Raw genomic sequence first — 13,831 nt, 5'->3', positions numbered from 1 at the left:
TTGTGTCTAACTCCTTCATTTTACCCATGTGGACACTTAACTCTATAGAGGTTCAGTAACTTGCCCATGGTCATGTGACCATTTAGTGAAAGATCCAGTATTGGAACCCAGCTCTCCTGACCATTGTGTAGTATCTTTTCTTCTATGGAACATAGTTCTCTGTTATGAAGTTTTCCCATCTTGTTAAGTGGAAACCACCTCATTATACCTTTTGAAGCTTCATTAAGTAAATTGTCTTTGGAGGCAGTCTAAGACAAGTAGTGTAGTATAATGTACTGTTTGTAGAAGACATAGTTAATGAAGAACACATGACAGTTGATAAACTTAGGTACCTTTGAAGATCAACATATTGGTTACGTTCATTTCTGAAAAGGTTGAAGACCTTAACTAACTCTGATTGCTCTTTCCCTCATGTACTACATACTTTAAGAATTTGAAATCTGTTATGCCAAAGTAACCAGATAAATCCTTAAACCCAGTGAAGAGCAAAATCATTTATACTGGGATCTAAGCAAATGAAGGAGAGAACTTATTACATTAGAATAATATTTTTAGTAGCTTTTGATTGAGAAGAATTGATCAGAAGAGAAAAATATAATATAGGAGAAGAAAAAGTCATTAAGGAGAATAAGAAGTTAAGTAACTTCAGGGGAAACTTGCAAGCCATTCAGACTTGAGAGGTGAATCAGACCTTGTAGAAGCGGAAAAATAAAACAAGAAGGGAAAATAGGCAGAACTGTGGAGTGGTTTGGATTCTTTTAACCCCAAGAGCATGGGGTAGCCAGGTACACAGAAGGAACCTAACTAAGTACAGTTAAGGTCTTGGGACAAAGCACTCTACAACAATTCAACTCCTGATTGCTCTGACATTTTCTATATTTCCACCAGCAATGCACAAGGGTTCCAATTTTTCCATATCCTTGCAAACACTGTTATTTTCCATTTAAAAAATTATAGTCATGCTACATGAGCAACAAAAGCAAAAATAAATTAGCGGGACTACATCAAACTAAAAACCTTCTGCACACTAAAAGTAGCAACAAAATGAACACCTACAGTATGGGAGAAAATATTTGCAAATCATATATCTGATAAGGGGTTAATATCTAAAATACGTAAGGAGCTCATACAACTCAACAGAAACAAAAAATCTGATTGAAAAATGGGCAGAGGAACTGAATAGATACTTTTCCAAAGAAGACATGCAAATGACCAAAGGTGCATGAAAAGATGCTCAAACATCATTAATCATCAGGGAAATGCAAATCAAAACCACGAGATATCACATCACACTTGTTAGAATGACTGTCATCAAAAAGACAAGAGATAACAAGTATTGGTAAGGATGTGAAGAAAAGGGAACCCTTGTGGACTGTTGGTGGGAATGTAAATTGGTATAGTTACTGTGGAAAACAGTGTGGAGGTTCCTCAAAAAATTAAAAATAGAACTACCAAATGATCCAGGAATTCTACTTCTGGATATATATCTAAAGGAAATAAAATCACTAACTCAAAGGGATATCTGCATCTCATGTTCATTGCAGAATTATTCACAATAGCCAAGATATGGAAACAACCTAAGTGTCTGTCAACGAATTAATGGATAAAGAATCATGGTGTGTGTGTGTGTGTGTATATATATATATATATGACACATGAATTATATATATATATATGTATATATGTGAATGACACATATACCATGGAATATTATTGAGCCATGAGAAAGAAGGAAATCCTGTCATTTGCAACAACATGGATGGACCTTGAGGGCATTATGCTAAGAGAAATAAGTCAGACAAAGACAAATACTGTATGATCTCACTTATATGTGGAATCTAAAAAAGCCAAACTCACAGAAACAGAGTGTAGAATGGTAGTTGCCAGGGGCTGGGGGTGGGGGAAATGGGGAGATGTTGGTCAAAGTGTACAAACTTTCATTGTAAGAAAAGTTCTGGGATTCTAATGTACAGCATGGTGATTATAGTTAATACTGCATTGTATACTTGAAAGTTTCTAAGAGAGTAGATCTTAAATGTTCTCATCACAAAAAAAGAAACGGTATTGTGTGAGGTGGTGGAAGTATTAACTAAGCTACTGTGGTAATCATTTCACAATATATGTGCATCAAAGCAATACATCGTACATCTTAAACTTACACAATGTTACATGTCAATTATATCTCAATAAAGCTCAAAACAAATTATAGCCACACTAGTAGGTGTGAAGTGGTGTCTCATGGTTTTAGACCAACCAGTGTTTTAACTGTATATATGCCATAATACCGGGAAACTTGAAGCCAAGTTGTTACCACAACTTAAGAAAATTCTTACATTTTACCTTTCTTCATAGATTCCTTTTCCATTCCCTCCTTGTATGTGTACAAGAGTTCATCAACTTCATTCAGATCCAGGAAGCCTGAGCCATCACAGTCCCACTTCTGAAAGAGGGCATTTAGGAGAAGTCCCCGTCGGACTTGGGAAGCATTTTGTCTAGCCTAGGATACAAACAGGATAACAAAGCACAGAAGATACACCGTACTGTGCTAGTTGGCATCTTAGGCTTATTCCCCCCAAAGTGCGGCACTTTTTATAGAGACAGTTTTACTTTGGGACTAAGCATAAATATGAATGGTAAAATGAAGCATTTATTTTTTTATTATTTAAAAAAAATTTTAATTAAAAAATGTTTTAATGGATTTCATTTTAATTCTCTAAATATCATTTCTTTGTTTCACCTCTAAGCCAAAAAGCAGGCATTCTCTGCATTGAGCTAAAACATTAATTTAGGAAGGGGACTCACTCCTTGAGAATCGTTGATTCATTCCTTTCCTCTCCCTTACTAGTTGTTCAAGAATGTGATAAAACATGGGGTGCTCTGCCTGGCTTCTTGATGGAATATGTTTTGTAGTAAAGGGGGTTGAATGGCAGTGTTCAAACAACAAAAAAATGACTGTGTTCAAAAATTCTTTTTTATATTTAACATTGACCTAACTTGATACTAATTTTATTTATGATTTAGACTTTTTTACTAGATTATGTCAACTAGATAGTAATTTAATTTTGTTGCTAAAAGAAAGTGAACATATACCATTTGATTAAATGGGGGGAATAGCAGTTGAGGAGGCAAAAGGAATATCAACTCTAGATTAGGTTGAGAAGACTCATAAGACTGATAAGTTTACTGAATATGCCTGGTGAATCTGATTTATGTGTTTCGTATAAGAGTACATAAGCTGTTTATATCAGCTAATGTGTTTGCATTTATCACCTAAGTAAGTAGTAATTTCTTTCTTTTTTTTTTGCGGTACACGGGCCTCTTACTGTTGTGGTCTCTCCCGTTGAGGAGCACAGGCTCCAGATGCGCAGGCTCAGCGGCCATGGCTCACAGGCCCAGCTGCTCCGCCGCATGTGGAATCCTCCCAGACCGGGGCACGAACCCGTGTCCCCTGCATTGGCAGGTGGACTCTCAACCACTGCGCCACCAGGGAAGCCCATAAGTAGTAATTTCTTAAGAAATATGTGCACATGAATAAAAATATATATTCAAGCCACAACTGTACCCCTAGGTATGTGCATTTGCAAATGCACTCACACAGCAGACAGTGTACACACACACACACATACACAAACACACATCTTTGCATATACACATTTCTGCTCCTTGGAATCTGCTCTTCCAGCTTTAGAGGAGCAAAAACACAGCTGTAAAATAAACCATCACCTGCCATCAGCAATCATGTTCTTATTAGGGGAATGAGTTCTCTGGAGTGTGATCTTAGAATATTTGACATTAAAATGAAGTATTTAATGGCCATGCTGGTTGAACTAAAGTGATAGGTTTGGTTGTAAGTTACTTAAGAAGAGCTAGACTAGGAGCAACTGAGATTGATAGATTTATTTATAATAGTGACCTCACTTGTTTTATTGATTAAATAATATTACTCACCTCTTCTAAGCCACTCATTTTCTCTTCTTTTGTTTCAACAAAGCCCTTCTTAAAAAAGGAGGTGAGGGCTTCACTAACACTCAAGGGGGCATCTTCACCAACAAATGTATCCAGGAGTTGCACAAACTGGAGCAGACTGAAGGAAACTCCATTGAAGGCACTCCTACCTTTTATTTCCTTGTAAGACTGAATATTTCTGATCATCGAGTGTAGGTCTATCAAGGAAGAAACATACATCAGTGAAGTGGACAATTTTATCAAAGTTCTGGAAAATATACGAGTACTTATTGTAATGGACATCTGCTCCTTTTTTTCCTGTCAGGAATTCATGCTCCCCTCATGAGTTCAGCACCCTCCTTTTTTGATTTAGGAAAACATCTCTCCCCCATTGTCAGTTTAGATGTATCAGGTAGTTCTGAGCTTCCTCCACCCTTGCTTCAAGGATGGCCATGTGATATAGGTCCGGCCAATGATTCACATACGACAGCAATGGAATCCACTATAGGCCAATGAGAATTAGCCCCAGAACTCTTGGGGCAACTACTGGGGGACAATCACTCTTCTTGTACTCTGATTCCTGAACTAGTAGGATGTAGGCTTAGAGATGCTCTCATGGACATCTTTGCCACAATACAGTGAAAACTAAAACTGAAAGTTACACAGAGAAGAACAGGGCTGAGAGGCAAAGAGATACTGTCCTGCTGCTATTATTGAGCTCTTAGATTCAGCTGTGCCTGAAGCCAGTTGCAGTCTGGACTCACTAGTTAAATAAGTCTGTAAATACCACCACTACCACGTCTCCCCCAAAGAGTCTTGACTAATATATTTATCTTGAAGCTCAATGTTATAACATGAAGCATATTTCATGAAAAAGCCCAGTGATTTATGTTTGATTTATTAACTAATTCAATCGTTCATGCCCTTATGCTTCCCATATGAGATTTGATGTGACTTAAAAAGGATCACCCATGCAACTGTTAAAATGGTAAAGCAAAACTGAGATAAAGAAGTAAGACCAGGAGAAGAGGAACATGAATTAGCAGGCAACAAGACCTTAATCAATGCCATGCAACTTCATGAAATATTTGGAGGCTAGAAATTTGTTATTTGATCCATGCTTAAATGAGAAAAAAATTACAGATAGGTAGAAAATATCTTGATCTTATAAGTTCTACTACTTGTTGATGAAAGGTAAAATGATAAAATAGTACTTGTTGGAATAATTGTTGTTAAAGACATGGTTTACTGAGAGCTAACATCTACTCTTTATTGTCTCTGTTGAGTAGATCTTCCTTTGTAAGTCTTCAAAAACAAGATAGATCCTCCTGCCTCACATATTTGGATGTGGAACTACCAGGGAGAGGAATAGCTGGAATGATTTCTATTTTTCTCATATCTAACATCTGATTCCCTTTGTATACCTTGATGATAGCTTCAAAGTGGTTTCAGGGCCATTTAACAGTAAAAAGAAAAAAAAATTGGATACGGTCCTCTGTAGCCACAGGTTCTGCATCTGTGGATTCAACTGTGGATCAAAAATATTCAGAAAAAAATTTTCCAGAAAGTTCCAAAAAAGCAAAACTTGAATTTGCCACATGCTGGCAACCATTTACATAGCATTCACATTGTATTTATAACTATTTACATAGTATTTACATTGTATTAGGTATTAAACATAATCTAGAGATGATTTAAGGTATATGGGAAGATGTGCACTGGTTATATACAAATACTATTCCATTTTACATAAGGGACTTGAGCATCCCTGAATATTGGTATTCATGGGGGGAGCTTTGGGGCTGGTTTCCGTGGAACAATCCCCTGCAGGTACTGAGAGACAACTGTATTAATGCATATGTGTTAAAGAGCATTCATCAATAGCACTGCATGTACACTACCACCCAAAACAGTCATCTTGAATATGTTTAGATCCATCAGCTCAGGGACACAATAACGCAACTATCACTCTGCCATTGTGCCTTGGCTAAGTCCAACCCTTATCATCGTGTACCACAGTAAATTAAGCTCATCAATTAGAGTGCCATCTATTCTTCCTGGTTTTGTTGTTAACATGTACCTGTGAACTTGGAGTTACCATAGATTAAGTTTGCCTGTTCCTCCTCTTCACATTTGGCATACTTCGTGTTCCAGGTACAAGTCAAAAGTTCACCTATAAAATACAGGTTCCATAATATAGCCAACGTAACTTCACTTTCATAATGGTTTTGCTCTAGAGTATGAATGAAAAGAGGATTAAATGAGAAGTTACCTGACCATGATTTTCCTTCTATTTTTTGGGACTTGGGTTCACAGGATTTGTCTTTCTGAACTTCCTTTTTTTCAGTTTCTAAAAGGTACAAAAGAAAATGCCTATGAGTTGGACATTATATATTCTATTATATATTCTAAAGTTAATAAATGAGAGAAACGCCTTGCATATAGGACACAAAAACTTTCTTTCAGGTCCTTTTCTATATATGCTGTATCATAGTGGTATCACTTAATAACTCTAGTTGTTGGGAGCAGCTCTGTGACAAAGGCTATTTGTTGTACCCAAATTTGGCCATGCAAATTAAGGGCTATATTTCCTAGCCTCCCTGGCAGCTAGGTGTCACTATGTGCCTAAATTCCGACCAATGAACTGTGATGGGAAATGATGTAATACCTATCCTTTCTCCTCACCTGGTGGTCAGAATGTGGACATGGTGGTGAGCTATCTTGGACCACGTGGTTGGAGGAGACACAAAACAGAAAGAGCTTGAGCCTCTGTTGATTTCATGGGGCTGAGCTGTCATATAAATTTTGACTTTTACATGAGAAACAAAGAAACTCCTGTCTTGTTTAGACATTGTTATTTTGTTTTGCTTTTGTTTGTTTTTTAGACACTTATTTTGGATCACTGTTACAGATAGTCAAAATTAAGTCCTCACTAGTAATACATCTGACTGAATAGAAACTTCACTAACTTTTTAAGCTGTATCCCTACTATGCAGGGAGAGCCAGAAATTAGTAGTCTTGTTTCATGGAGAAATAAGTATAATGCTAAAAAAAATGAAAGATTTAAAATTAGTTAATGTTAGTGTAGAATCTAGAACATAGGTTACCCATCTCTTAGGAGGTTTTTTTTTTTTTTTTTTTTTTTTGCAGTACATGGGCCTCTCACTGTTGTGGCCTCTCCCGTTGCAGAGCACAGGCTCCGGACGCGCAGGCTCAGTGGCCATGACTCACGGGCCCAGCCGCTCCGCGGCATGTGGGATCTTCCCGGACCGGGGCACGAACCCGTGTCCCCTGCATCGGCAGGCAGACTCTCAACCACTGCGCCACTAGGGAAGCCCAAAAGTGAGATACTTTTAAAATTGAAATAAAAGAAATTTATTTCTTTTATTCTGATATCAGACACCACATTTAAAATAAAAGGGCTTCTACTGCCTTTTCAGAGGTCCAACGAAAATTTCTACATGTAATATTATCAGATTTCTTCCTTACAAATGGGCTTCTAGTGTTAAAGCAATTCTAGGTAAATTGATAGTAGAGACTTTCTGGTTTGCAGGTAATTGATTACTCAAGGTCTAGACTCATGTTGAGTAGCAAAATATATATGAAGATTGCATGACCTTATATGTCAGGAAGAGATCCTAACTGAAATGAATATTTCCTGAAAGGACTTTAAAAACCACTGTACAAAACAAAGAGCTGATGTAGAAGAACTATATTACTACCTGAAAGATGACCTTTTCTGCTTGATACCGAAATTTTCTCTTGCACTTCAGGACTCATGAATAGTTGCTCTTCATAGATTTGCCCCTGAGTCCTTTCTTCCTGTGGAAGGATTTCAGTGTACTCAAAGGAAATAGCCTCCCTAGATTTTTCACTTTCTCCTAAGATACTACCTTTTCTTGATTGTGAAATTGAGTCTATGTCCTCTTGTTTTTCTGGAATTGTCTCTATGGGTGGTTGTTGTTCTGCAGTTGACTCTCTGCGTGCTCCTTGTTCTGCAACTGACCCTCTGGGTCGTCCTTGATCTAATAGGGATTCTCTGCGTGCTTCCTGTTCTGCAGTTGACCCTCTGGGGTGTCGATCTAAGAGTGACTCTCTGTGTGATCCCTGTTCTGCAATTGACCCTCTGTGTGGTCCCTGTTCTAATACTGACTCTCTATGTGGTCCCTGTTCATCAGGTGACCCTCTGTGTGATCCTTGTCCTGTTGTTGACTCTTCATGTTGTCCTTGTGCTGTTACTGATTCTCTGTAAAGTCCTTGCTCTGCAGCTGGTTCAGTGTGGATTCCTGGTGGTACTCCTTGTTCTGTTATTGACTCATTATGTGGTCTTTGTTCTATTATTAACTCTCTACTTGATCCTTGTTCTGGAGTTGACCTTGTGTAGGTTCCTCGTTTTGCTAATGATTCTTTGTTCAATTCTTGTTCTCCAGTTGACTCTTTGTCTTGTTCTTGTTCGTTGGCTGAAATTCTGTTTGGTTCTTGGTTTGCAGTTGCCCCTCTCTGCTGTTCTGGTGGGCTTTGTGGTAGTGTTGATTTTCTATGTTTATCATGTTTATGTTGATCTTCTGGATTTGCTAATAATTTACTTTGGCTTTTGCTAGCATGTTTTTCAGAAAGTAATGTATTCATCTCTAAGAGTACTTTGTCAAAGTCTTCATAAATGTGCTTCTGATTATCCATGTCTCCCCAGAACTCAGGCAAGTCTATCTCTCCAAATTCAACAAACGGCCCTAACACAGAAAACAAAACATTTACCTAAACAATTGATCTTATAGTGTAGAATCAGAGCTAGTAAATTAATGTAAAAAAGCAATGGGCTGTGATGACCTAGATGGGTGGGATGGGAGGGGTGTGAGGGAGGGCCAAGAGGGAGGGGACATATGTATATGTATAGCTGATTCCCTTCATTGCGCAGCAGACGTTAATACAACTTTGTAAAACAATTATACTCCAATTAAAAAAAAATCTATACGGGAAAAGAATTTGAAAAAGAATGGATGTATGTGTATGTATAACTGAATCACTTTGCTGTACACCTGAAACTAACACAACATTGTAAATCAACTATACTCTATTATACTTTTTTTTTTTTTTTTTTTTTTGCGGTACGCGGGCCTCTCACTGTTGTGGTCTCTCACGCTGCGGAGCACAGGCTCTGGACGCGCAGGCTCAGTGGCCATGGCTCACGGGCCCAGCCGCTCCGCGGCATGTGGGATCTTCCCAGACTGGGGCACGAACCCGCGTCCCCTGCACCGGCAGGCGGATTCTCAACCACTGCGCCACCAGGGAAGCCCTATACTCTATTATAAAATAAAAAATAAAGAAAAGCAATCAGCACAGTGACTGTAATATAGACCTATTGCTTTAAATAAATATCAGTTACCTTTCCCAGCAACCCAATAAAAATCAAAAAGGTATCTAAAGGAACATAAAAGATGCTCACTACTGTAAATTAGAAATAATCCCTTCCTAAAAGGTATGGTTTTGGAAATGAACATGATTCTTCTTTTGCTACTAGGAGAGTTGCTTAGACTTCCAAGGCAAATAGAATTTATCCTCTACTCTTGGTCCTCCCACAATAAGCATAGCATAGGGCTTAGGAAAGCGACAAATATCTTTCACCTCATATACCTTTTCAGTATCTGCAATACCAAAATAAAAGCAAAGTTCTATTACAATCTTTCATTGAGCTACATTTTTCCAATATTCATTTTCTCTCCCTTCCCTCTTCCCTCTCTTTCTTCTTCATTCCTCAATTCTTTTTCTCCACAACTTATGTGGACACCTGGTTCAGAATTCTAGGGAAAGATTGGATAGCACTCATGAGAATCCCACTGTTAAACAACAACAACAACAACAACAAAACAACCCTGATATCCAGGACTACAGAAAATGGGACTCATGCCACAAGACTGTACCCCTTCCTCCCAAAACAGTTAGTATTTAAGTTCTAAAACTGCTATTCCCACAATTTTCAGGATACTCTATGTACATTATCCATAGATTTTTAACTATCCAAGTAATAAATTTTCACACAAGTAAAATATTCACTTTCTTTGGAAAGCTCATCCATCCAAAGAACTTCTCTTTAAAAAATAAAAATATAACCCACAATCCTTTTGTTTTGGGAGTAATATAAAAAAGATATTTTACTGTATAAGTACAGTAGAGGTGTACAAGTAAAAGTGCTTGAGAGAGAGAGGTGTGGCCAAGAGGCCAGATTAGGAAGACCACAAGGTCACCTCTTTCCTTGGGCACACCAAAATTACAACTATTTACAGAGCGACTATCCAAGAAAGCAGAAAAGATTTTACGCAACTAAAGACATAAAGAAGGAACCACTATGAGACAGGCAGGAGGGGCAGAGATGTGGTATAATCAAGACCCACACCCCTGGGTAGGTGACCCACAAACAAGAGGATAATTACAATTGCAGAGGTTCTCTGCAAGGAGCAAGGGGTCTAACTCCCACATCAGGATCCTAGACTGGAGGTCCTGCCCCAGAACATCTGGCTTTGAAGGGCAGCAGGGCCCTTAAAGACTGGTACCTGGAAACTATAAGACATTGATGAAAGAAATTGAAGATGACACAAATGGAAAGATACACTGTGCTTATGGACTGGAAGAATCAATATTGTTAAAATGACTATATTACCCAAGGCAATCTACAGATTCAGTGCAATCTCTATCAAAACAACAATGGCATTTTTCACAGAACTAGGACAAATAATTCTGAAATTTTTATAGAAACACAAAAGACCCTGAATAGCCAAAACAATCTTGAGAAAGAAGAAGCTGGAGCTATCGCACACCCTGATTTCAAAATATATTACAGGGAATTCCCTGAGGTTCGGTGGTTAGGACTTTGCACTTTCACTGCCAAGGGCACGGGTTCAATCCCTGGGCAGGGAACTAAGATCCCACAAGTCGTGCAGTGTGGCCAAAAAAACCCCACAAAAACCCAAACAAACAAACAAAAGCTATGGTAATCAAAACAGTATGGTACTGGAACAAAACTGGCATGTAGATCAATGGAAAAGAATAGAGAGACCAGAAATGAACCCACACTTAATATCGTCAATTAATCTACAACAAAGAAGGTAAGAGTATACAATGGGGAAAGACAGTCTCTTCAATAAATAGTGTTGGGAAAACTAGACAGCTACATGCAAAAGAATCAAGCTGAATTACTTTCTCACACCATGTACAAAAATAAAATCAAAATGGATTAAAGACGTAAATGTTAAGACCTGAATCCATTAAACTCCTAGAAGAAAACATAGGCAGTAGGCTCTTTGACATCTGCCTTAGTGATGTATTTTTGGATATGTCTCCTTAGGCAAGGGAAACAAAAGCAAAAATAAACAAATGGAACAGTATCAAACTAAAAAGCTTTGGCACAGCAAAAGAAACTATCAACAAAACAAAAAGACAGCCTAATGAATGGGGGAAGATATTTATAAATGATATATCTGCTAAAGGGTTAATATCCAAAATGAAGAAGACATACAAACCAACATCAAAAAAACAACCTGATTAAAAAATGGACAGAGGACCCAAATAGACTTTTTTCCCAGAGAAGATGTACAGATGGCCTACAGATACGTGGAAGATGCTCAACATCACACTAATCATCAGGGAAATGCAAATCAAAACCACAATGAGATACCACCTCATACCTGTCAGAATGGCTATCATCAAAAAGACAACAAATAATAAGTGCTGGCAAAGATATGGAGAAAAGGGAACCCTTGTGCACTGCTGGTGGTATTGTAAATTGATGCAGCCCCTATGGAAAACAGTATGGAGATTCCTCAAAAAATTAAAAGTAGAACTGCCGTATGACCCAGAGAACAAATGGCTGGTCGCCAGAAGGGTTTGAGGTGTGGGTGAAACAGGTGAAGTGAATTAAAAGGCACAAACCTCCAGTTATATAATAAATAAGTCACAGGGATGTAATATACAGCATAAAGAATATGGTCAATCATATTGTGATGTTTGTAGGGGGATAGATTGTTACTAGACTCATCACGGTGATTATTTCCTAATACATGAAAATGTCAAATCATTATGTAGTACATTTGAAACTAACATAATATTGTACATCAACTATATTTCAATAAAAAATGCTTGGGAGAAGGAAACATTTTTCTTAGAAACCTTAGAATTCTAAGTTGGACATTAAAACTGGAATTACCACTACCAACTTAATTTCCAAAACATTCAGATTGTCACTAAAGCACCCCTTCACTTGAATGAATTTAAAATTGAATTCTAGCTGAGCTCTGACTTAACAACTTTTAGTATTACACCATAGTGAAAAACACATCTAGTTGTGATGAAGACTGAATTTTGTGTGGAATGAACAACTAGATAGAGCTATCATGATCTAAGGGAGATGTTATATGAAGGGATTCCATGGGGATAGAATGACCTTGTATTATCATTTCGGTGTACTGCATCACTCCAGCTTGAGCATGCTCCCTCTCAGTGGCACTTACATTGTCTTGGGTTTCGGAGTAAACCTCTGAGCACTTTTGAACTTTGGTCATAGAATGTTTCCAGCAAAGCCAATGTCTTCTGCCGATCCAAAAACCCTACCTAAGCAGAAAGTTGGCAATTAGTTGTTACAGAAGATTTGAAATTTTTATGTAGATGGAATATTGAAGATTTTATCATTACCACCAGCACCGTAATCATGTAAGTAAAAGCTGCAGAGTCAAAATCAGGAAAGTTATATCTTGCCTTTAGGCTTATACTCTACTTCCCCTTTCTGTAACATTTAGTAGCTGCATAAATATTTGTTGTTACTTACTTAATTGCTAAAACCAATACATGATGTTCAGTTATTATCTAATCTGACCTGAGTATGACATTCAGAACAATTAATTGCTCCCTACTTGTTCTTTTTTTGCACTGTTTTTATTTCAAGAAAAATTTCCATTAGAGAAAAATATAGAAAATGATAAAACTAACACTTGTGTTCCCAACACCCAGAAATTATGTTTGTTAACATTTTATGTATGTACTTTAAATACTGATATAATACACGTTCCCTTGCTTTTATTTACTCAACATTGAGATCTGATTCATGTATTTAAGGAAATATATTTTATTTCTTTAACTGATGCATGGTATTCTATAATATGAAAACATCCTAATTTTTAAAAACACCCCTCTATGGATGAGCATTTAGATTATTTCCAGTATTTTGATACCAAAATAATGTTGCAGTGGATATCCTTACATACTTCTCTTTGTATACATATGTAAACATTTCCTTAGGGTAAATAAACAGAAGTATAATTAATGGATCGTGTATAATGTGCATTTTCAATTTTAGTAGTTATTGCCAAATAGCTCTACAAAACACCTATACCAATTTACATTCTCACCAGCACTGAATGAGGATATAACTTCTCCATATCCATGCCAATATTTGATATTGTTAGAGTTTATAATCTGATGGATAAAAAATGGTATCTAATTATTTTAATTTGCATTTCCCTGATTATTAGTGAGATTAAATATATTACATTTTCATATGTTTATTATGTACTTGGGTTTCCTGATCAATGAATGGCTTTTTTTTTTAAAGATTTTTTTGATGTGGACCATTTTTAAAGTCTTTATTGATTTTGTTACAGTCTTGCTTCTGTTTTATGTTTTGTTTTTTTGGCCACGAGGCATGTGGGATCTTAGCTCCCTGACCAGTGATTGAACCCGTACCTCCTGCATTGGAAGGGGAAGTCTTAACCACTGGACCGCCAGGGAAGTCCCCCAGTGAATGGCTTTTTCTTGTCCTTTCCCATTTTTTCAGTTGGCATGAGTAGTCTGTTTCTTACTAACTTATAAATTTTTGATAATGATCATTCTGTTATCTATA

General features: G+C 37.3%; 1 protein-coding gene across 10 annotated transcripts in view; it reads right to left on the bottom strand.

Annotated features, from left to right (window-relative positions):
- EFCAB5 (EF-hand calcium binding domain 5) overlaps positions 1-13,831 on the bottom strand; it is a 126,445-nt gene that overhangs the window by 36,630 nt on the left and 75,984 nt on the right. For 8 of the 10 annotated variants that reach the window (XM_081219849.1, XM_081219848.1, XM_081219846.1 and 5 more), the window contains exons 10-15: positions 12,447-12,546; positions 7,668-8,675; positions 6,218-6,295; positions 6,026-6,118; positions 3,949-4,163; positions 2,341-2,497 (exon numbers count right to left, since the gene is read on the bottom strand). In XM_081219849.1, coding sequence (XP_081075975.1) covers positions 2,341-2,497; positions 3,949-4,163; positions 6,026-6,118; positions 6,218-6,295; positions 7,668-8,675; positions 12,447-12,546 — 1,651 coding nt within the window. The remainder of the gene's footprint in view (positions 1-2,340; positions 2,498-3,948; positions 4,164-6,025; positions 6,119-6,217; positions 6,296-7,667; positions 8,676-12,446; positions 12,547-13,831) is intronic. The other 2 variants (XM_081219850.1, XM_081219854.1) reach the window with 2 other exon arrangements.

Source organism: Mesoplodon bidens (genome assembly GCF_964165515.1).
Source record: "Mesoplodon bidens genome assembly, chromosome: 19".
NCBI classification, from domain to species: Eukaryota; Metazoa; Chordata; class Mammalia; order Artiodactyla; family Ziphiidae; genus Mesoplodon; species Mesoplodon bidens.
Note: the sequence above shows the minus strand (reverse complement) of the source record. Positions and strands in the feature narration are given on the sequence as shown.